Raw genomic sequence first — 25,122 nt, forward strand, 5'->3', positions numbered from 1 at the left:
TAATGTTTAGGGTCGGAGTAGGAACACTGGTAAGGATATGGTTAAGGTTATCACACATTAGTAAGGACAGGAACACTTTGGCGATCTCCTGTATCTGGTAGACATGCCTTCCTCTGAGGAGACAATGCCAGAACAGGGATCCATTTCATTAGATGAGATCACTGCTGCACTTTAATATTTTAGCTATGGAAGACTGTGGCAGTGGGTGCAATCTGACCAGAGACACTGAAACAACTAGTTATTTTTGAGATATTTTGGTTAATAAACCTTTTCAGTGTTGTATGGAGGAAAGCTGGAGCAGTACGTCTGGACTTGCTAACAGTGATTGTGGCCCTCATTTTCAAATCAAGGGACAGGAGCGCTTGTTTCACTTCCAATGGTGGTACAATTCTCAGCCTGTCTTAGAAACCACATGTTAAAGTGTTGGAAAGGAGACTCTGTCCAATACTGGAGAGTTTTGTTCAAGAGCAACAATGTAGATTATATTCTGGCTGTGTAACAGTAGGTCATCTATAGGATCATGGGAGGTTACAAGGCTAACAGCCCTAGAGCCTTTTTCAGACTAGCCATTCATGCCCCAAATTTTCCAATTGTCAATGCCCATGGACTGGAATGGTTTTGGTGTATGGTTGTGACTTAGGGCATCTACAAACTGCCCCATTTATAATGACCAATGGTTACAAGCCAGGCATGAATCTCTTTCAGTCTTTGCATAGATATTGGATTAGATTCATCACAGAAGATAGATAGATAGATAGATAGATAGATAGATAGATAGATAGATAGATAGATAGATAGATGTGTGTGTGTGTGTGTGTGTGTGTGTGTGTGTGTGTGTGTGTGTGTGTGTGTGTGTGTGTGTGTGCGTGTGTGTGTGTGTATGTGTATGTGTACTTGCATCTTCTATTAGACCATTTCATGGTTGCAAAGAAAAGTAGTAAAGTGAAAAATTAAATTAGTATAAGTAACGGGTATCTCCAGATTCAAAACAATTAAAATTTTATGTATGGTATATGGAATATTCTCCATGTAAAGCAGCATGTGCTAATATATGACAGGTCAATTAATCAGACTGGCTATCCTCTATGTTACTTTGATGATGGTTATGCAGACGCACACACACACACACACACACACACACACACACACACACACACACACACACACACACACACACACACACACACACACACAAAAAATACTATTTCTTCATTGCATGCAAGCATTTCAGTTTGTATAAGTAAGTTACTGGAATGAACCTGCAATATTGCCAAAGTACATGATGTTGTTTTATCTTTGTGTTACACATTATGAACACAGCTTTATGTGTACTGTTTTTACAAAATGGTCATATTTGCCAGCTTTTGATTTGAGATTTTGTCCTGTGCTAGGGATAGTATGAAACATTTGATTTTGTTATGTTTTGTGAGTCCAACAAACAAAATAATTATTTACTACTGCATAGCTAATATGTAAAAATGTCAAGTCTCTGCTGATAAATAAAGTTTCTTCCCTTCTCTACCACCTGAATACACAGCCAAGTTTACACCATCTCTTTTGCTTGTAGAGTGCCTTTTTAATATTAATTATCTGCTTATTCTAGTTAACTATTATGCAATCCATTATTACAGAATACATAAATGGCTGATTTTTTATATCACTTTCTCACGGTGCTACAATAACACATTATATTTCCAGCCCTGGATGTATAGCTGTGCTTTCATTGGTATATTTCTCAATTATTTCAAACAAGAAATGTATTTCAAGCAGCCAAATGCTCAAATGCCCTGTTTTGTGTTCATTAAATTTTATAAAAAATTGTAGGAAGATGGTGCTATGTGAGAATAATAAGGTGTTGAGTACATAACTTTTTCTGTTTCCTAGATAAATCCACTAGTAAAAATAGTAAAGCCATTTTGTATCATGTTTGCTCATCACAGGTTTGTGTTTATTATTATGGTTTTCTAATATTTCAGGTGGTCGTGCCATCAGCATGAAATCAGCAGGTCTAATAGGAAGGCAAGGACCACAGTCAAAGCAACCTTTCATGGTTGCTTTTTTCAAAGCTAGCGAAGTACTTTTTCGTTCAGTTCGGGCAGCCAATAACAACAAAAAGAAGAACCGGAACAAATCTGGCGGCCATCAGGATTCCTCTAGAGCACAAAGTTCTAGTGGTAAGAACTAAGAACAGTTTCAAATTCTTCAGTGTTGAAGTGCTTTAGTTGTAAATTATTAAATCACTGTATGTGATTTATTCATACCTCTGTAATTCTCAGTAACGTAGCATGTTTTCAATATACTTTAGTTCTTTGCTGAAACACACGCGTCTAATGCTTAACATCACTTAACCTGTCATGATTCCTTCATATTGCAGATGATCTTCTTATTACAGATTAATAGAAAAAAAAATTACACAACTTTGAAACAGCAGCAGCAAAATATCTATACCTTATTGTTACATACTACATGCAGTTTTTGTACTGTTTTCTGCAGAAAAGTTTGTTTTGCAGAGGAAGTACAGAAGCAAGTAAAGCTCTTTATCTTGAGTTTATACTATATTTTCAACAACTGTAAGTGGATTCTTGGAAAAAGAAAGACTTTAACAGTGATTACGGTAAAAAAAAAAAAAATATATATATATATATATATATATTTACATATACTAACTTTGGAATACTGTATCTTGGAGTATGCCTCAGGGCTACATCACATTATATTATAATGCTTGGTGTTATAGACCTCCTTCCTAAAAAAAATGATTTTTATGTGAAACTGCAAGTTTCATGCTTCATTGCTATGTTCTGTTGATCACATTAATTTTTGAGTTCTGGGAAATGCACTGAAGAGTCTCGGAATTCTTATAAGGTGCTCTGTATCCCTAGCATTCAAAATATTATGCACCAGTCCTGTCTTTTTTACACCTAAACATAATTAGATTAACCGCTTTTGCAGTTTTGTGTTGCATGGCCTCCATGGGTTTAACTGAGCTCTGCTTCACTTAACTAGGTTGAGAAGCAAAGCTGTCACAGTGAGCATTGAGATATAATCAGTGCAATGTAAACAATAGGTTCAGTACTAATTACCAACATTTAAATCTCTGTGGGTATGAATGGATTAACCAGTTTGCTTGCAGAACATGTTCCCCAAGGAATTCAGCATTCAAGAATCACTTTCCAATGGATAAGCAGTGCAGTGTCCTCAATACTTCCTAGACATCAGGGATCTGGATCACACATTATTTGTTGTGTAGCTAAGAATACAAAATAGACTACTGAGGCTTCTCTACCTAGAATGATAACCTTGGTTTTGCAATTTGAAGAGGCTGCTCTTGAGACAGGGAACTAGGTGCATACAACAGTGAAATCACAAAGCAGGAAGCTGATCCTTTTTGTGAAGGGCTACAGGTTTCACAAGGAATGGAAGTGTAGTGGATGGACATATTTGGCCTGCATCAATTAAAGGACCATAACCTGAACAGAGCGAGTCATCACTCTGGTAATTGCTATTTGTGGTAGCTGGTGAAGACAATCCCCGATCACCTTCTACTACCCCCAGAGAGGTAAAGATGGACATGGCTGTGAAGAGGATCAGGACAGAGGATTCCATGTCATCTGATACACCTACCATGGTAGTGCAATAATGCATGGAGAGAGACAATAATGCATAAAGAGAGAGAGACAGTAATGCATGGGGAGAGACAATAATGTATGGAGAGGGAGGAATGATGCAGTACCTACCAAAGAAGCCCATGTTGGAGAAGATGATGCTGCGTCAGTGATGAATGGGCATAGATGTGAAACTCAAGACATTTCTGACAGTCATGTAAGTGACTGTGGAGGACATACTACTGCATAAAGAAGCCTTCATTGTTTGAGGGGTATCACTGATGGATGACAATAAATCTATTGACTAATGGCAGAGGGTAATATTACTACACTGGCACAAAATACATTATAGCTTGCATATTAAACATTTCTTGTGAAGACCATAGTGTGCAGACAGTTATATATTATTCGATGCCTTTCGGTATAGCTAGATACCACCAAATATGGGTCACTTGTGTATTGTCTGATGTTACACAAATTCCAAGATGCATATGGCTGGTTGGTTCACACTCTAATAGCATTGGATGGGGAGGTAGATGCCACCTTTGCCCCACAATACTTCTGCACTTATTTTAAATGTTCTACCATGAGTGATATGCTATACCCTGTGACATCCCCATTCTGGGTCAGTAATCAAAGAGCCTGAATCCTCACTACTGACACTGGAGAGGGATGTTCACTTGGAATGCAAATGAATACACTCAGTATTTCCAGATGCAGACCTCCCTGCATCAAGCGGAATTTCCTTTAAGAGCACATAGGGAACACAGTCAGCCCAGGGTATGGGTTTCTGTTTCTGTCTCTCCCCAGATCCCCAGTAAGACTCCCTACTGGAACAGTTGCAGAGTTAAGTCCTCAACCAAATGCCCAAGCCAAGTTCACTACCACTCTCTCTCTCTGTGAAACCAATTCTTTGTGTCCCTTCTCCAAGTAGCTGACACACACACACTCTTTGAGATTTGATTTTCACACATGCACACACACCTGGGAAAGGCCGGCACAGATTACCTGCTCTATCAGCTTTGCCCAGACTATAAGGTAGATTCACTGCCACCAGTCAGTTACTATAAGGCTCTTAATAGGGTATCCAGTTATACTGAGTGAAGTTAATACTAATACCAATGGTAATGTTGACCAAGCAGTAAGGCTTTCAGGAGTGGCCAGAGCTGTCACCAAATATATAAGTTCTAAAGACATGCTTCTGGAGCATTTCTCCCGGGGCCTCCACTGAAAACAGGATCTGTGGAACCTAGTCAGACCTTCCCGGTCAACAAATGTTAAATAAAAATAAATAAATAAATAAGTACTCTCAAAAGTTAAAATATTCTGTAAAAGGACCAGCCACAATGAAAAGTTTAAATATATTTAATAATAAATAATAAAAGACCATGAAAATATGAAATATCTATTTATAGTAAACACCAGAGTTGCAACCACAGGAAATATTAAAATAACACAGAACCTGACTTATGGACAATACCAGGATTTTGACATTCTAATTGCAAGACCCTGTCAGCAGAATTTGCTGAATACTTTCCTTCTTAACATAACCTTCAGTGATATTCATCATTGATCTGATCTTCGTATCTTATTTGCAGCTGCTTTACTAACTTATTTTTTTTAAAATGATTTAATCCTGCTTATAAATCCAAATTGCGATGGAGTATCTTCAAACTTCACTTCTGCAGAAAAAGTGCTCCGGTACTCACAACGTGATAACCAAACCAGATTCAGTTTTTAGCAGTTCTAGTGTGGCTTTCCGAGTGATTTAAGCCTTTGGTCTCACCAGTATCACACCTTAAATTCCAGACAAATAACGTAAGCAGGCTGTGAAACCTGAACCTTTAACATCACTGGGAAATCTGAAGAGCAATAAAAGAATGGTTTGCTGAAAAGGTGTAAGTCACATTTGGGTGTGGATCCGTTATTTTTCAATGTATTTGGGGTGCCTTGTGTGTTTCAACATTGGAAGGGAGGTGAACAACTTATCCGGAAGACATGAAGACCGAATTTATGCCTTGCTTTTTGAAATAACTGGATACATAGCACAGTTGTACGACTTTAGTGTTGGAAGAGGTGAATGCCAACTGATCTGTTATTGGAACTAAGAAATTGCAGCATTTATTATTATAACAATATACTGTTTCCAATTTGCCCTTTATTATTTCATCTTTTTTGGAGACATATATGAGTGTTCATTATCTAATTGCCATATCCATCGTGGCATCCATATTGGTAAACGCTTTATGTATTTTTACTAGCAGTGTATTTGTCAGGCTGTAATGTTGTTGTTTCTGGCAAAATTTTTCGATTTGCATGATTGCTCATTTAATTTCTATGCAGCTGAAAGCTCTATTTGTAATATTTATGCGATGAACCATTAGGTTGCTGAATCTGCTGTGAATTTGGTTGCTTTATGTTACAATATCATCATTGGGCCTAAAAACATATTTATTATACTGGATTTTTATTTCTAAAATAGGTAGTTAGATTTTATATACAATTTTTTGTTCTGGTGAACTAAATGAGTACAGACCAATAATTTTGCCATTATAATACAATTTTTCTTATAGATAACCAGTCTATTTGTTATGTATGCATAATTTGACTGGTGTAGCTATATTAGGCGACATTTCTTTGTCACTGAACAGTGCTTTTGCATCTTCACATTTTGTATACATTCTTTTTTTTTTGTTTTGTTTTGTTTTTGTTTTTTTTTTTTTTTGTATACAAAGACTGGTTTTGATGATGCTTGAACTCAAATGTGTTGTTTTTGATGGTTGACATTTGGACAATTAGTTATGCTTCTGTGTTCTAGTCTATAAGATGGTGGCATAAACATTACTATGTGGACATTTGGAGACTTTTATCATTCTTGTTCCTTATACATTTCCATGGACATTAATCTCTTTTTTATTTTGGGTTTGCAGTTGTTGAACTATGTTGAGGAACTCATAACTTTTTGCCTGACCAGTACTTCCTGGCCATACAGCTGCTCCCTAACACATAAAAGATAACTCACACTCTCCAATGCCTATCCCTTCAAATCTCATCCCCCATCAACAAAAAACTCCACCACACCTCTTATAGTGAACCTTTAATACAACACCAGTCTCATACAGTTTTAGATATTACCCTTGCATACATCCCCTTCTTTCTGAAACTAGATACCATGGGTTACACATATCCAACCCAACTACTAAAAACGCCATTCTATCCATTAATAATCTTCACCCTACTCCTACTTTCCCCATGGCAAACAGAATCCATAGCCAATCCCATCAAACTAAAAAACTTCCCTATATTGCCATGAGACCTTACCTCCTCCCAAGCCTTCTCTTTCTCATGCAATAAACCAACTATCAAAACTCATCCACACCCTTCTCAAAGACAAACTAAAATAATTCACAAATTAATCAAACTCTATCTACACCTACTCCATAAATTCACTTGAAGTGGAGACATACACCCAAATCCAGGACCCAAAACATCAGTCAACCCAAATTCAAATCAGCTACACCCCCTATACCACAAACCTAACTTAGCTCTCCTCTTCTTAAACATTAATGCAAGAAGTATACTTAACAAAATTCAGGACCTTCATGCCCTACTAGCTCTACACAAACCAGATATTGCTGTGTTAACTGAAACGTGGCTCAAACCACAACATAATAATAATGAGATTACTGCCCTGGTTATAATATTATCCGAAGAGACAGATTAGAGAAAAAGGGCGGAGGTGTTGCAATATTATTCCAAAATCATCTCACCATAGAACGACTAGATTACAATACCCAAGAAGTCAAAGATGTAGAACTAATCCTTGCCAAATTAAAATTAAATTCCAACAAACACATAATTATTGCAGGTGGCTATATCCCACCAGGCAATAACATCACTGTAATTGAAAGCCTGCTTAATTGGATCTCCAGCTCCCTGCCACATGAAACCATACCATTAGGAAACTTCAATACTGACTCTCTTAACTGCTCCAGTCATAATCCCTCTGCCTTTATTAACCTCCGCAGATTTACCCAAACTATAACTACCCCCACTAGAATTGACAAAACATCTAAGCGCCAGTCCATCTTAGACTGGATCCTGGTATCTGACCCCACTCTTGCACAGCAATTTGGCTGTCTTCCAGATACCCTAAGTGACCATCATCCAACCTACCTAATTAGGAACAGATTCCAAACCATCAGTCAACCTATCCTCAGAGTGGTTCGAAACAAAAAGACCTTTATAGCTACTGACTTCATCAATTCACTAAAAAGCTGCAACTGGACTCCCCTAAAACAACTCTAGAGAAAGCCGTCAAATACTTTAATACAACTTTCATAAAAATCTTAAATTATCATTCACCCCCCCAGAACCATTAGAATAAAAACTAACTATGCCCGATGGCTAAGAAAGGATACTAAAACTATAATGAAAGAAAGGCACAAGGCCTGGTTTCAATATCAAAAAAACAAAACCACTACTTTGAGACAAAACTAGAGCTCTGCAACAAAGCCAAAAAACAAATCAAACTAGACAAATCTAGCTACTATAAAAATATGCAAGAAAAATATGCTCACAATCCTCAAAAATTCTGGGCCACAATAAATGGTATACTACACCCAAGAAAGTCCACTACTCCAACCCCTGTGCTACCAAATAACCATGAAAACATTCCCACTCAATTTATCAAATTCTTTATCGAAACAGTCCAGACCCTTGCCAATGCCCAAAATAGCATTAGCAGCCCCCACCAATAACTACACCAACCCATCCCAATATACAAAACAATACCCCCAGTCTTCACCTTCACTCCATGTCCACCAAGACAATTTCTAAACTCCTTAGGAAACTTAAACCAACCACTCTAGCAGCTGATATGCTACCAGCAGACTTCCTTCAGATATCAGCTGGAGCTATAGCCTGTCCTGTCTCTATCCTCATAAATAGGTCTCTATTAGAATGCAAAGTTCCCACCTCATGGAAAACATCACATATTATTCCACTGCACAAAGGAGGTATCTCATAGGTTCATAGGTTCATAGGTTCATATTTCCTTAAAGCTCACCAGCTATCGCCCAATAGCAATCCTATCACCTTTATCCAAAAGATTAGAAAGAGTTGTTCATAATCAACTAATGCAGTACCTACAAAATAACAACCTACTCTCCACATCCCAGCATGACTTTAGACCTTCCCATAGCACAACTACAGCATTACTATCATTCACCAATATTGTTAACCACCATAGAAACAAGGGTCTATTCGTCTCTTCCATATTCTTAAACTTATCAAAAGTCTTTGACATGGTAGATCACAGCATACTTCTTGAAACTCTATCTACCTTAAATATAAGTCCCCCTTCTATATCATGGTTCAACAGCTACTTATCTGGCCATCAGCAAGCAACCCTATGGCAGGGACAACTGTCCTCCCTGTTACCAGTTACCATAGGAATCCCTCAAGGATCCACCCTTGGCCCTTTTCTGTTCACTTTATTTACTAACAAGATCTCTTCATCCTCACCCACTGCCTCAGTAGTATAATACGTAAATGAAACCACCCTTACATGTGCTGCCCCCACCCTAAGTGAACTACAAACCCTAACCCAAAATAACTTCACCCTAGCCGAAACTTGGTTCACTAATATCAAACTTCTTCTTAATCATAAAAGAAAACAAACATCCCAGGCAGATCTCCTCCCCTAAATAGTTATTTCACCATCTACTCTAAAGAAAACATTCAAATTAGTCCAACCACACCCACTAAACTGCTAGGTGTAGAAATAAACAATAACCTGAGGTTCGACATCCACATAGCACAAACCATCAAGAGAGTTAATAAAAAACTTGGACTCCTCTACAGGAACAAACAGTTTATGACTAAACACACCAAAGCAACCATCGCAAGGACTCATCTTCTATCCACCCTCCTCTATGCCTCTCCCATCTTGACTAATCTCTGCCAAACCGATCTAAATAAAATGGCATCTTGTTACAACAAGATTGGTAAGTTTGCTACTGAAGCCTCATATATGTCTCACCACTGTCTATCCCTTAAGCAGCTTAACTGGCTTGAGTTACCTCATATACTTCTACTCAATCAACTCCCTATAGCACACAAACTGTACTACCTTCCTGAGAAAACCCCAGCACGTCAACATCTAATTCAGCCCCACATTCTCTCTAGAGCCTTAAGATCTAGTAACCAGAACCTCATAACTGTCATCCAACATAGAAATGATGCTGGTAAATCCCTCTTTGCCACCATCATTGCTAAAACCTGGAACACACTACCAAACCAAATAATGTCTACCACATCCTTTATTCATTTAAAAAAAACTCCTGAAAACTCACTATTTAAGTGACTGGCTATGTTCATGCCAAGCACCAGGCTAACCCAAACTTAGAGAATGTTTCAGTGTACAGCTAAGTATAAACAGTTCCCCTGAAAGTTTGTGAACCCGTTGATATTTACTTGACAAAACTTATATCTGTAAAAATAATACAAATGCTGTTTTAAGTTATTATGTATTGCAATGATTGTCTACTATAAGAATTGTTAATCTCTAACATATTGTGTATGTTTGCTATAAGTATGCTCTATTTTTTTTTCTTTGATCTCATGTACTGTATTGTATTGTGGAGCTTTTCTCCCCAGGCCTCCACTGAAAATGGACCTGTGTCCAGTCGGAATTTCCTGGTAAACAAATGTAAAATAAATAAATAATAAATAAATAAACACAGGTGAATAGATTCACACAAATTCAGGTAACAGTATTTAACTAATTTCACTATATTTTCCTGACTAATCTAAAGAGTTACTCTTCCCTGGTTCACTTACTAGAGCAAAGCAAGATGAAGTAGGTAAGGGAATCCTTCTATGTCAGATTTCCAAAACAGGGTGCCCAGTCTGACTGAGAGACTTCTCAATATAATATCTAAATATTATATATGGAATAGCTTACAGAATGACATCACATTTGGTCATCTGACTGTGTTTCCCACACTATTACCAACACTAGAAGCTGCCAGGATTTTAGCACCTATGTGTTACCATGCATAAAGATAGAGCTTTGCACAGAACTGCTGCAGTTCCTGGAACTCATAAAACAATTTTAACACTTCTACTCCTCCTACAGAGCTACTAAGCCATGCTCCTCACAGGCATTTTGTCTCTGGCTGCAATTAGAACTGTAAAATACAATCTTTATGGCCTATTTTAATTTCAGCTATTTTCCAAAGTTAGCTAGGACTGAGCTTAACCTCTTCTTTTCCAGTATCCTCTGTTAAAAATATATACCTATTAAATGGTTACAATAATGAATGTACATGTCTTTGCTTTCCAGCAGGGCACACTGTTGATGCATTTTTAACCCAAGGAACTTTACAAATGCATTTTCAACACAAATACCTGCACAGATCAGTTTGATATTTAAATAACATATAATTCTTTACTAAATTCCCGCTGGCTGTTCTGACATCTGTTACACATCCACTGCTCTGCTTCTCCAAGCATGGCTGGCAATGCCTTAGATCTTTACATTCCCCTCATATATAACTTATATATACAGTGACGTCCCTCCTCTGGGGCAGTGATCAAGGGCCCTCAATCCTCATCACTGACACCTGTGGGGAATGTTCATGGAGAAAAGAATAGACACACACAGTATTTTCAGATGCAGCTCTCCACACAATTTCCATTAAGAGCACACAGGAAATGCACCCTCCAGTCCTGGGGCTGGGTTTTCTCTCCAGGTCCCAAATAAGACTCCCCACTGACATAGCTATAGACTTAAGCCATTAGCCAGGTGTTCTAGACCAAGTCCTCCACCACCGTCTCTGTGAAATCAGTGTACTCAATGCCCTGTTCAAAGTAGCTGACACACACACTCTCTTTGAGATTTCATTTCCACACATACACATACACACCTGGGAAAGGCTCACACAGCTTACTTGCTTTGTCACCTCCACCCAGACTATAAGGTAGATTCACTGCTACCAGCCAGCTACTTTAAGGCTCTTACCAGGGTCCCCAATGACTCTTAGTAAAATTAATACTTATACAAATAGTAGTATTTGACCAAACATCAAGGTTCTCAAGAACATGAAGCCACCGTGCAACTAAATGAATGCAAGTGCTCTCAAAGGTTAAATATTTTCTAAAAGACCAGCCACAATGAAAGGTATACATATATTTAATAATAAATAATGAAATAGAAAACATGAACATATTGAATATCTATTTACAATAAACACCAGAGTTTCAATCACAGATGGAAAGACTCAGACACAGAAAAAAAGCAATATTTAACTAATCTCGCTATATTTTCCTAACCGACTGAAGAATTACCGTTCCCCTAGTTACTTACTAAAGCAAGGCAAGATGGAGGTGAATGGGTGTCTTATCAGGTTACCAAAACAGAGTGCATCTATCACACCTCTTACTAGTATCTAAATACAATTTCAGTGCTGGCTGCAGAATAACATCCCATATTGTCACCTGACTATGTGGTTCCCACACTATCCTTTTACTAGCAACTAAGCCAGGATTTGGCACAGATGTGTCACAATACACAGACAGAACTTTGCAAAAGCTTAATACAGCACCTGGAATCTATAAAACAATTCCAACACTTTTAGCCTTACTGAAGAATGGCTTTTCATAAACATTTCATCTCTTGCTGGATTCAGACCTGTGATATAGAATCTTTATGGTCTAAACCATTTCATCTATCAGGCTATTTTTTTTTTAAGGTTAGCTGGGCTAAGCTTAACCTCTTCCCTTCCTGTATCCTCTGTTAAAATATATGCATTTCAGCAGTTACAACAATGCAGTCTGACATATATTTATTTTCTGTCCAGCAGGACCCACTGTTGATACATTTTTAACACAGGAAGCTTTATAAATACATTTGTAACACAATCATCTGCACAACTCAGTTTGATGTTCAAATGACATACAATTCTTTACAAAACTTAAGCTAGCTATGCTGGCATATGTTACAGATGCACTGCCCTACTCCCCCTGGCACAGCTGGCACTACCTCACATCATCACATATGCCATCACCAAAGTCACACAACAGTGAGGAAAAGTGAAAATAAAAACACCCACTGTAGTATACCATGTTTTGATACATACAAGTTAGAACAGTATTGGTAAACTGTAGCAAAACTAAATCAAGCTAATCGATGGAGAATGGAAATACCTTATTGGAGTGTTCTCATTTGGCTCTCTTGTAGGTACACATTTACTATGCTTGTGAGATGCCTGTGCAGCATGTCATACATTGGAATTCTTGTGTATGACTATTATCTGTGCATGGTTATTAGGCCTTTGGGGAGTCTTTGTAGTCTGCCACACATTGGACATAATGGGATTTGCTTTGTTTTGTGTTCCTTTACTATATACCACTGAGAAGCGTCTGTGGACTGTGACTTGTTTGCATGCTGTAGACATTTCCCATAGTGCCTACTGTGTATTTTGATGGTCATTTTTCTGTACCTGAACCACTGAATCAATGCTTCTTCTTTATGGCAGGGACCTACACTTGGGTGTCTTGGTTGGCTTTTGTTTGGAATGAGCTGGTTAATGGAACTGTTGGTTTTGTGGATTTTATACTTCTCAAATAAAGGCATTTATTTTCCTTTTTACCACAAGGCAAGCGTTTTGTTTTTATACATGATAATCTCCTTTCTGGGCACTTCCTTTCTCTTGGCTTTTGGCTACCCCTAATGCTCACACTTTCTTTCTTTCCTGTAAGTTCCATATTGATGATAGTTATTTTCTTTTGCTTTTTCCTCTGCCTACTTTCTCAACATCCTGAATTTTGTCAAGTTGCTTGCTTTGTCCATTGCAACTCAACAACTGTATAGGTTAGTTTTCGACTTTCATTAGGTAAGTCATAAACAATGCAGCCTTACAAAAATGAGCTGGTATCAAAAATACTTCCAAATTTCTTCACAAAACTGACTGGATGAAACAGATGATCCTTAGAGATAATTGATATTCCTGTTAAAATGAATACAGTATTACAGTGGTTTGTTTAGAATGCTTAGGGTTATATCTTTGACAGCAATATATTGTGCAAAATTCTGAAACAGGTTGCTGTTTGGCACATTAAGATAGAGACAGGTTACTTCTTTATTCTACAGGTCGTTCTGAGTGCCAGTACACTGAGGCATTAGGTTAAGCGCCAGTACACTGAGGCATTAGGTTAAAGTTGACTTTATTGTCTGCTTTGGGTTTAATGTTGTCTGTCTGGAAAATAGCAGCATAAAACCCATTTCATGTTCAGGCTGTCCTGTTTAGCTCTTGTTCAGCTCTTAGATGATTACTAATGATTTCTGCCCTCATGTAAAGCTTTGAGCTTGACAATAAGATAACTGATAGTTTGAGAGGCTTTTGAAAGTTTTAAGGTGTACACTTAGCAGAGCTTTTGAATACTGTAGATTTTACATGGCATTGATTACATTATCAAATTCATTTTACAGTGCTGCCCATTCAAACTTGAGCTGAACAGATCCTCATACCATCGACTTGTATGCATGGCAGATGGCACAGGATGCCTCACAGAGCTGACTGAACAAAAGATTTATGTAATATCTCTGTACTATATATTTCTGAATTTGATTGCTTGCTATGAATTTACAGTATGTAAAATTCCAAATGTGAATACTATAATGCTTGAATCAGAAGCTTCAAGCTTTCATTCTGTGTTGCTTTCATTATTTTAATTGGCATTTTATTCTGTATGGGGCTGAACTGAGTCCAGGGTCAGTTCTCCAATCTATTTAACAAAAATAAGTAAAAATCAAAGCAAGAAACAAATGACCCAAAATAAATATCAAATGTAGATAACACCACAAAGTGCAATGTGCAAGCGAAAGGAGAGGACCTACATTTAGAACAGTTATCATAGTTGTATTGTAATAGAATACCAGGCTATCGACTCAAGGGGGCTTTTTAAGCCTATCCCCTCTTTTCAATAAAGTTTGATAGGTAGTAGTTCCCAAGGGTTTTGTTGGGGTATATATAATTGGGCATGGGTAGCCTAGCATTTACAAGCTTTAGAGACATAGGTATTTATGGTTCCCTATCCACTGATCAAAGTTTCACTTGAATAAGTCCAGGTATGAACTCTGCTTCACGTGGATGAGAAGTGCTTTGTAGAGAAGGGTAGCCTTTGAGACACATACCTGTCCCCTCAGGATGTTCTATTTATGTGATTAACAAATTTCTCAACAGGCGAACAGTGCAAAACACTGTCATCTGCATTTGTTCCTTGAAGTAAAATACCCAAGGTTAATAGATTTATTTGTCACATGTATAGTACACATATTTTCAAGAAATTTGATTGTTGTAATATCCAGACTTTTTGAAGGAAGTAAATGACTGACTTCGTGTGATGGTAACAGGAAGTTTATTCTATAATCTTAGGTGCTATATAATGGATTTGTCATGTTCTTCTGAAACTATTTATTGCAAGCATTTGGTTCCTTGTTCTGGCTTTAGCTTCCTTAAAAATGCTCCACATATAGACCTTCAAATAGACCCAGACCAGACATTGCTTTATTGAGCAGACAGTGATCACTTCAAATAATCTGTAAGAAAAAGAATGTAATAAAATACCTGAGGTCTTTCTGAAAAGCTCAAGTTTTCCAAGCCTATGATTTTTCTATTAAGGAAACATGACAGATCAGAAGGATATAAAATGGTACAATAATCTCCCTGGATTAAAGTTTACAATTTACTGTATAAGGTCTCTGAAACCTCCTTGTTGGAAAATTGTACTCTATCTTTGTACATATACCCAATTGTCTAAATGTCTAAACTTACTTGTACAGTCTCCTAAGCCTTCTTGTTGGAATATTGTAATCTATGTTGTTTATATACGCAATTGCTAAATGTATAAATGTGGAGCTTTTCTCCCCGGGCCTTGCTGAAAATGGGCTACCCATCCTATTTCGACTATCCTGGTCAACAAATGTCAGATAAATAAATAAATAATACGTCTTTTAGAATTATATGAGTGATTAATATGTGCTTCTTACATTAATAGGTGCCCATTTTTTCAAGTTTAAATTGTTTCCGTCGATGCTTCATGATGGTTTCATTGCTTTATGATTTGACTATCTATGTGTTAATCATTGTTTATGTCATCTTGATGCCACATTTACTGACATTAAAGGTAAGGTTGTTAATACTGCACTACTAGGACACATTTTTTCTTGACCATCATGAAGAATTTCTGCATCATTCAGTGAAATAATTACTATATCCAGTTTGCAAGCATCAACATATTTTGTGATCAAGAGCACAGTATCAGCCTTTATGTATGAGAAGAACAGTCCAAAATAAAGTGCTTCCCAGTACAGTTTCCAATCAGACAGCTTTCGAAACCCATTTTGGGGGACAAAAAGTAATCTCTCACCTTGAATTGCTGCATCCTGTTGTATTACTATTGTTTTATTCTTTGAATTGAGTATAAATTGATTCTATTATTACTATTTATTTCCTTATGTGAAATATGAAGTTTAACAGCAAGATCACAACAAGCATTATGCATTGTCAGCCCTTTATCAGCTGCTGTGGTTACTTCTTCATAGTAAGTGAATATTACAACACTCAGTAGTCAGAGTCATCCCATAACAAACCCATGCTCTTCCATATCTAATAGAAGTCAGCCCCTGTGTCATTCTGGGTAAGCTCCATTTCATCTCTATTCATGTTTTTACATAACATTCTAGTTAGGCTCATGAGTCTAAAATTGTTTGGGTTTGATATAAATGTAAAACGCAATGACAATACGACTACAGTCTGTTACATAGCAGAAAGATGCTAAAATGTTGTGATTCATATGAATTTAGTTAGTTTTCTTTATTTCTCTGATGCTATAGTAAACTATTCTAACAATTTTACACTACTTTGAGGTAATGACCCTAAAAATATACAATCTGCCACTGACAGCATATTTATTTGTAGCAAGAAAATGCAGTCAGTATGCATGATACATAGGATTTTGAAGAAATACTGCTTTCACTACCTGACTTTAGAGATGCTGTCTGCATCAGATTATTCATTGTATCAGGTAATGTGAGGTCATTCACAATCTTCAGTTCTCCCTAAGAACATATTCAGCATAAATAAGAATTTAGAAAATCCGACAGAGTACTTTAAAAAAAAAAATCACATAATCCAGAAAATAAAACAGAGCACAATCTGAGGATACTAGAGCTCCATGCTAGGGATATAAATAAAAACAATAAAATAACCAACATATGGATGACATAAGCAGACCATGTAAAATGCCTTCTGTCAGTTATGTCCGCAATGTTCTTCTGTCAGTATGTCCACAATGTTCTCCTCAAACTGTAATAGGTGAAGGAGCAAGGAGAACTATATTTAATGTAATCTCATCAGGCATCATTGCCGCTAAACATTGGTTGGGTTTTGTGCCTGTGACAAACATTTCTTGATGAGCTCATCCAGACAAGATAATAATGACAGTCACACCAGAAAGTATCACTTCTTGTTCTTTGTCTTTCTGGACAAGATTGATATATCACATAGTTCTCTAAAGATCACTGCAATAAAATAGCAGCCATGCTGTCTTACAGCAATAAACTGTTTCACTTAAGTTAGTAGTCTGAGCAGGATCCATAGTGCTTATAAAGACCTTGAAGTCGTGCCTTCCCCTGCAGGATACTGAACTGCTGGAACTGCAGCCTTTGCATTATGAAACTGAAAATTTCCAGCAAAAAAATTGGAATCTACCCTTTCAAAGCCTTATAGGATAAATGCTAGACATGTACATATTCCTTGTTTATTGTCAAGTTTGAGCAGAGTTTTAAAAACTTGTCATTGATGTCATAAGGGAATGCATGACTAAGTGCATGAAACCGATACCTCACTGATGTAGCTATACAGTTTACACAGCAGTGGGCATACCACTGAACATCTGTGCATGTGCCTCTTACAACCTAATCTTAGCAAGCCAAAGGTCTTCTAGGTGTGGTCTTGTGATCAGGAGATGTGTAGTGCCACTGCCTTGTATTAGCATGTTAACTAGTACAGCTCCATTACAGCACTGGAGGGCTTCTTATTTATTTTTTTTTAACTTATTGATTAAATGGATAAGCCCTTTGGACACAAGTGTCCCTTTTCAATGGCAACCTGGTTAAATATGTTTTTCAGAGTCACATGACATGCACATGGAGGCAGAGGCGAAAGCCTTAATTTACTGACTAAGTGCCAGTAGGTAGTTAGTGACAACACCTTTTCTTTTCTGATTGGAAGTGCTACTCCTTACATGCTGTTTATGTCTTTACATAGAATTTTGTAGAATAACACACCCAGTCCACCTCTTCTAAGTATCATGGACATCTTAGTCTTGGTTTTAATCCTTTGTATGTCCACATTGACATCAGTCTGTGACATATAGTCCATAGTGAAGAGATTTGCTCTCGGTCATGTCTTTTAGCTCTCATTTTAAGATGATGACTGCCCTCCTTCTATTTTACAACTGATTTTTCCAGAACTAGCTTCTTTAGCAAGTATTGCCCTAGTCCATATTACACTGGTAAGGACCATCAATGACAAGCCCCACTTCTTATGCAGTACAATCAGACTGAAATAATATTGACTGATTGAGGCTGGTAAGCACAATGGCCCTCTGGTACACTGTCTCTTTGATCACCTGCTGTTTCTTCATTTTTCAAGCAAATCCATGTACATTAGGTCTTGCTGGAAGTTGCACTGGTGTCCACCTTAGTGTGTACACACATGCTTGCATATGAAAACTTCTACCTTCTATGTCAAGGTAGTTGATGATTCTGTTTCAATGTCCAGGGACCTGAGCAGCTGTGTGGGAATAAGATGTGGTGGGCCCTTCAATAGGTGAGAACAGGCTGAAAAGTAATGCACAGGGGATAAGACACATCCAAAGACGTGCAAAAAGTAATGCACAGGGGATAAGACACATCCATAGACATGCAAAAAGAATGTTCATACTTCTTGAAAAGGATCATATTCTAGTGCACTGTGTTAAATGGATGCAAGTAGTGTCTTAAATTGTATTCAACAAAATGAAACTCCTATGTGCTTTCACAAAATCCATAGAATCATAAGGAAAATGTGGACTGTACCATCTAGGTAGGGGGCAGTTTCATAGCCCTGTCTCCTCTGAGTAAGCAATGATATGCCTGAAACAAAATATGCAGGATGTATATCACTCTATAGCTGATTAAAAGACTCCATAGTAAACATTCTAATCGATGTCATGTGTTTGTATCTTATATTTACTATATAGTAAAGGATGATCAAAGGATTTAAATGAGAGAGGATATTCTCAGGACTATAAAAGCCTGTAACTGAGGTATCAGTAACATTATAAATAAACTTAGTGTGTCCTCAAAATGCTGGATGAAAGGAGATTTTATAGAAAGTCAGCATTAATGGTAAGAGCTTAAAAACATTTTAAGAGTCAGCTGTATATGTTAACCACATAGCATCAAATCACAGCATCAGCTCTTAAGCTCTTAAGACTAGAAACAATCACCAACTTTTTATGCAAAGGTAGGCTATTGGTTAGTGATTTTAAAATGACCACAACAAAGGATATAATGGCCACACTGACAAACCATTTATTAAAATCCACAAGAATGACCCAGCAAAGCTGGAGTCTTCACTGTGTAATAGCTTACACCTCTTGTAGTAGATGCCCATGTGATGTATGCAAATGACCTCTTAAAACCATACCATATTTTAGTAGCATGGCTTCTGAATGCCCATGCGCTTTTACATTTAATTTTTGTAAGTCTATAGTGGTGTATTTTGACCAATAAAGCAAAACCCCGCTAGATGTAGACATGCAGTTCTTTCTCCTTTTTGAGAGCTCATCAGTACAGCATAAGTGGATTGCTTGGCCATAATTTAGAAACACAGAACTTATTAATAAGTCTACTATGTATGTCAAACACATCTAACTACTACATTTAGAAGGGTACAAAAGTAGACTTCCAATTGTAGTAGACAGAATATGATTCAGTTTACCCAGACCCCATGGACACAGTTGTTTAAAATATTAAATTCTGCAGTGAATCTCTAAATGGGACATGCTAGTTCATTGGGTGGTAGATTATTTTCCTGTTGTATGACATAACAACTAAATAGTAAATACAGGGACTGCTATTCACTATGTTCCAAGAAAAATCTATTTCTCTCATTAATTGTGTTTGATAGAGATCTGCTGTACGATGAGTGGGAACTACTTGAATGCAACATCCTCACTCCCAACTCTTGCAGTGTGAAATGTAGGACTCTTTTTACATTAATTAGCTGTAGTGTGAGATTACAGTTGTGCAAGCCATTCTTCCCCTTTACATGGTGTATCTCTTTTTCTAGTGGTTGTCATATTGTGTAAGTATAGATATATATAGCTTGGGGGTGTGAGAGGATGAAGCCTTCTATGCAGAAGTGCTTGGAAAGAGCACTTTTTTCCACCTGTCACCTGTAGTTTATGTTTACGATGTTCAGTGAGGTTTAATCAACTTATTTGCTGTTGGGCAGCTTTGCATTGACATCTCATAACAAACCCGTTTGCTGATAAGATATACAACAGACACATCTACATAATTTCACCAAATTCTTTGCAAATGCTAATAAACAGTCTTTTGATGGCTTATCCTATTTTTTTCTTATGTTGGAAACACCTTTTGCATTTAGTAGACTTAAGAAAGCACTGCAGTATCTACCAATGTGTCAGTAATCCATGCCTAAGAACAACAGCAAACTAATAAAAGAATGTTTCATGATATTTCTGTGTGTGGGTGATCAAAACATATGCATTTAACAACCACACAGAGCACACTTCTAAATGTATCAGTACCCATCATAAAAATAGTGGGTGCAGTACTGCAATTTCAAGTCTATTGAAAATAAGTCCTGAAATCTTCAGAGCAAAACAATGAAGTACAAAGTTCACTGTTGCACCTAAAAAGCACTTTTTTTGCAGGGGGATTAAGTGCTGTGCACCCAAAATGTGGGGGGTCTGCACCCCCATCACCTTACCTGTGCTAACACCACCTAACTGCTACTAACTTCAAAGTTACTGTACCTCATTTCAGAGCTCGTATATATATATTTCCCTATAATCACACTTAAATTCTCACTGTTCCAATGATTCTACTTGGAACTCTTGAACATACAATGGAAACTGCAAATGGCGTAATTGTGACAAGAGTTGGTCTCCGTTTTCATGCCCAGAAGTGAAATCATATTTTACAAACAAAGTATACAGTTTATTTATTATTTTATTTTACATTTGTTGACCGGGCTAGTCTAGCTGGACATATATCCGTTTACAGTAGAGGCCCGGGGAGAAAAGCTCCAGTATGGACAAAATAACAGAGATTAATAACAATTTTCTTAGTAGATTTATACAAGGTACAAGAGAGGATATCTATCACATTTTAAAAAAAATAAGTTCAAGTTAACAACAAAAAGCAAGATCTACATAGTAAAGTTATTAAGAGATCTAGGAATCCCTTAGTATTCACCTCTCAAATCCAGAAAGCTTCAGGTAGGGCCAGTATGGGGACAGGAATAAAAATAATAAGGTGTGTTGAGCCATACTTTTATTGGTACAGGGACATAGCCATTGAGAAGTAAGGTGTGCTTTGATTTGTCTTTTGAAGAGAGAGGTGGACTGAAGAGTCGCTATTTCTTGAGGATTAGATTCCAGTGTTTCCCTATGGAATTAGAAAATAGTGCATCACCAGCTTTGTTGTGTGATTTAGTTATAGATACTAGAAACTTGTTGGCAGAACGAAGTGTGTCTAGGTTCTTATATGGAGAGATAAGTTTAGCCAGGCTTGGGTATTTTCAGGAAGTGAAGGGTTTTATGAATTATAAGTAGTTGTTGGTAAAGTAATTGGTTATTTAGTTCTAGCCAATTTAGTTGTTTCAGGTTATAACAGTGGTGAGTTCTAAGGGGAGTTGCATTAATGAATCTAGCTATACTGTTATAACAGGTTGAGAGTTTATTGATGTTATTTTTAGAGTGTGGTATAAATGGTGAAGCATAAAAAGAGTAGAGAGCAGGTGGGTCTGAGCAATGGTTTTTCTGGCTGCTGGTGTAAGGAAAGGTTTAATTCTATAGAGTGTCCCAATTTTTTTATTTACAGTTTTAATAGTACTATTTATTTGTTCATCAAAGTTGAGATGGTTATCAATAGTTACCCCTAATAGTCGAGTGGTATTATCAGGGTTAATGCAGGTTGAATTATTTGAGGTGATAGTAAAGAGAGGTGTAGGAGATTTATTTGTAGGAGTAAAGAGAAGGAGCTTTGTTTTTTTGGGATTAAGGAGGAGGCAATGCTGCATAAACCATTTTTCAACGTTATGAAAGGTTGTCTGGGTGATGGACTGGAGAGAGGGAGTATTTATGGCAGAGCAGATCAATGTCGAGTCATCTGCATATTGGATGCAGGTTGCTTGTGGTATATTCAAATATAGGTCATTAATAAATACTGAGAAAAGAAGGGGTCCAAGGATAGATCCTTGTGGAACCCCTACATTTACTGGGAGTAAAGATGAGAGGTTGTTTTCCCATAGAACTGCGTGTTGCCTATTTTCCAGATAGCTTCTAAACCACTGTAGAGTATAAGAGCTTAAAGAGAGGTTGTTAAGTTTGTCAAGGAGTATGTTATGGTTAACCATATCAAAAGCTTTTGATAGATCTATAAATAGAGCAGATGAGAGAAGGTTACTGTTTCGATTTTTATTTATGGAGTCAGTAAAAGACAGAAGGGCAGTGGTAGTACTGTGATGGGGCCTGAAACCATGTTGACAGTCAGCTAGAAGGTTGTTTTGAAGAAGGTAATTCAGAAATTGTTTGTGTATACACCTTTCCATTATTTTAGCTAATGGGGACAGTAAGGCAATAGGACGATCTTTACAATCTTTACAATCTTTACTTCAACCTCTGAATTGTATTAATATGTTTAATATGCCTTTCAAACTGAAATACATTTTTGAAGAAGCCTGTTAAAATCTTCTTACTTCAAAAACAAATCACAGTCCTTTGTTTACTTCCGATTTAGTCCAGCAAACATGCTGTGTTCTCCACTTTAATTAATAGAGATCAAATTGATTTAGGATTATTACTTTTTTCTCTGAAATCTCTATATGTGCATCCTGAATGTTGTTTTTATTTAATAAAATGAGAGCTAGCATGATTTTTTAGAGCAGAGAAAACATTTGAGATAAACTGCATCTGATTAAAGGAGTCTTTCGGCTTTTCCTGGTTAGGGGTCGCCACAACGAAACTCCAGTCCGCTAATGATTGGCAGTGGATTTTTATGGTGCTGAGTTGTCAGCCTGACACCCAACTGTCAAAGAAGACACACACCCATTCATGCACGCGCCTATCTGTCTTTGGACATCATTCGACCGCAGGGAGGGCATGCAGACTCCCCACAGAAGGCGCTCCAGCCGAGAATCAAACTGGAGAGGCTCTTGCTGTGAAGTGACAACAGTAAACTGCTGCACCGCCGTGGCTCTTTGCATCTAATTAAAGGAGTGATTTTGTAAAAAAGTTATTTTATTGAAATGATAACTTTGTATTATATTCCATGGAAAAAGTTGTTCAAAGATAATGATTTTAAAGAGTTGGCCATATGTATCCTGTATACTTTACTTATTTAGGATGTTGATTACCATGTTTCAATACTACACATCGGTCTATTTCAGATGTAAACAAAGAGGTTGCAATTCACAAAGAACATCATCAGTGACAGACAATAGGATCACTTTATGATTTGATTTATGATATATTTTATTTATTATTTTATTTATGATTTATTTTATGATTTTTGATTTATGATTAGGATCACTTTGTGATTTGTGAGGGCAGTTGGTGGATATAGGTCTGAAAATAAAATGTTCTTAGATATATAGACAAAAGGGAGCACAAATAAATAACCTTCAAGAGAGTATAAATTCATAAATATTTTCTCAAGAAAATGATGTGTTGTAAACAAATTGGATTATCACAGATACTCATTTATTTATTTAGTGCCTTGGCCGCAAAGAGTAGAGCAAATGTGATACTTACATTGATAGCGTAAAGCAATTAGGCACCAAGTTTTGGGAGGTGGTTGGAAACTAAATTTCTCAGAGAAAACCAAGTATGCTTGACAAGAATATGTAAATGTCACATAGCTAGTTATCAGAAGTAGAACTCATCCTCAGGTGGTTAGGTTTGAATCCTGGCCCTCAGAACTGTAGGGTAAAATCTTACTTACTTCTTTTATTTCTGTAATAAAATGTAGCCTTTATTTATATCAAGTTGGAGGATACAGTACTAGGTTACGTTTTAAATTACCTTAATACACTCAGTATAACTGCAGGTGGCTGAGATGAAATTCCTGGAATGCCAAACAAATATTAGTTTAAATTGCATATAAAAGTAAATTGTTTGTAATTACATTATAGTATTCTCAAATGTCACACTAAATTATAATTGCACATACAGGACTAGAATGCACCCGATCTCTAGGAAGATGAATATTGTCGTGTTATATTAAGTAGAATTATTAATGACTGCATTAGGCAAACGTTATGTTATGCCGAACTGTTTTGTCATAAATTAAATTAATTGTTAACACTAAGGAATAAAGTAATAATAATAATATAATAACTTAGAATTATATGCAAGATATCTATTTTTCTTATAAATAACAATTTGCTAGATTCTTTTTTCGTGTAGTTTTTACCATGCTATGATTATTCAAAGGATATACATTTCTGCAGAGTATATTAAATTTGTTTGAGTTTCGCAGATATAAATGTGCCTTTCTGTTCGTGTCCGTTGTTTGGATTACACATTAAATATGGCTTATTGTTTACACTGAAGTGGTTCTATCTGTATTATATACTAGAGTGTGTAAAATCCGCAAGAACAAAAGTAACATTTAAAACAGCAGTCTACAAATCTGACCCAAGTCACTTGAATAAATGTTTGACTTTATGATGAACAAACTCTTAGCTCTTTGTAAATTTCATGCAACTTATCATATAAATAGATTTCTTCACCAATTCCTGTTACAGGATATTACGCCTACAGTGTTGTAAACATTCTTTAAATTGTTTCATGTTTCTTCTGTATACATTGAGTTACTTCTTCTGTATTTTACTCATGGTATTAGAGCATCTATCACTCATCTCCTTGCTGCATGATTATTTTAAGTAGATTTTTTCCAGAGGGTCTAAAAGTTAATTAAAGACTTAAGATAACAGCAGGAATGACTTTTAACTTCCTGTATATAAAAGATTTTTTTTCTTTTTTTTTTCTGTCTCCTACTTTCCATTTGTAAGCCCCCAAGGCACAGCTGCTCCTTTGTGATTATTAAGTCTTGTTGAGATTTAAGAAAAAGCTGAACACATGATGATGGAAGAGTTTAGTTCGTATTTAACTAAAAAGGTGATGTTTGCATGTTACAATAAAGGTACAA

At 36.7% G+C, this 25,122-nt stretch overlaps 1 protein-coding gene across 1 annotated transcript in view; it reads left to right on the top strand.

Annotated features, from left to right (window-relative positions):
- The window catches only part of BMP5 (bone morphogenetic protein 5), a 657,822-nt gene that overhangs the window by 566,603 nt on the left and 66,097 nt on the right, over positions 1-25,122 (top strand). The window contains exon 4 of the mRNA XM_044063369.1: positions 1,977-2,174. Within this exon, the coding sequence (XP_043919304.1) occupies positions 1,977-2,174 (198 nt within the window). The remainder of the gene's footprint in view (positions 1-1,976; positions 2,175-25,122) is intronic.

The sequence above is a fragment of the Protopterus annectens genome, chromosome 2.part1 (genome assembly GCF_019279795.1).
Source record: "Protopterus annectens isolate FY-2018-M chromosome 2.part1, PAN1.0, whole genome shotgun sequence".
NCBI lineage: Eukaryota > Metazoa > Chordata > Ceratodontiformes > Protopteridae > Protopterus > Protopterus annectens.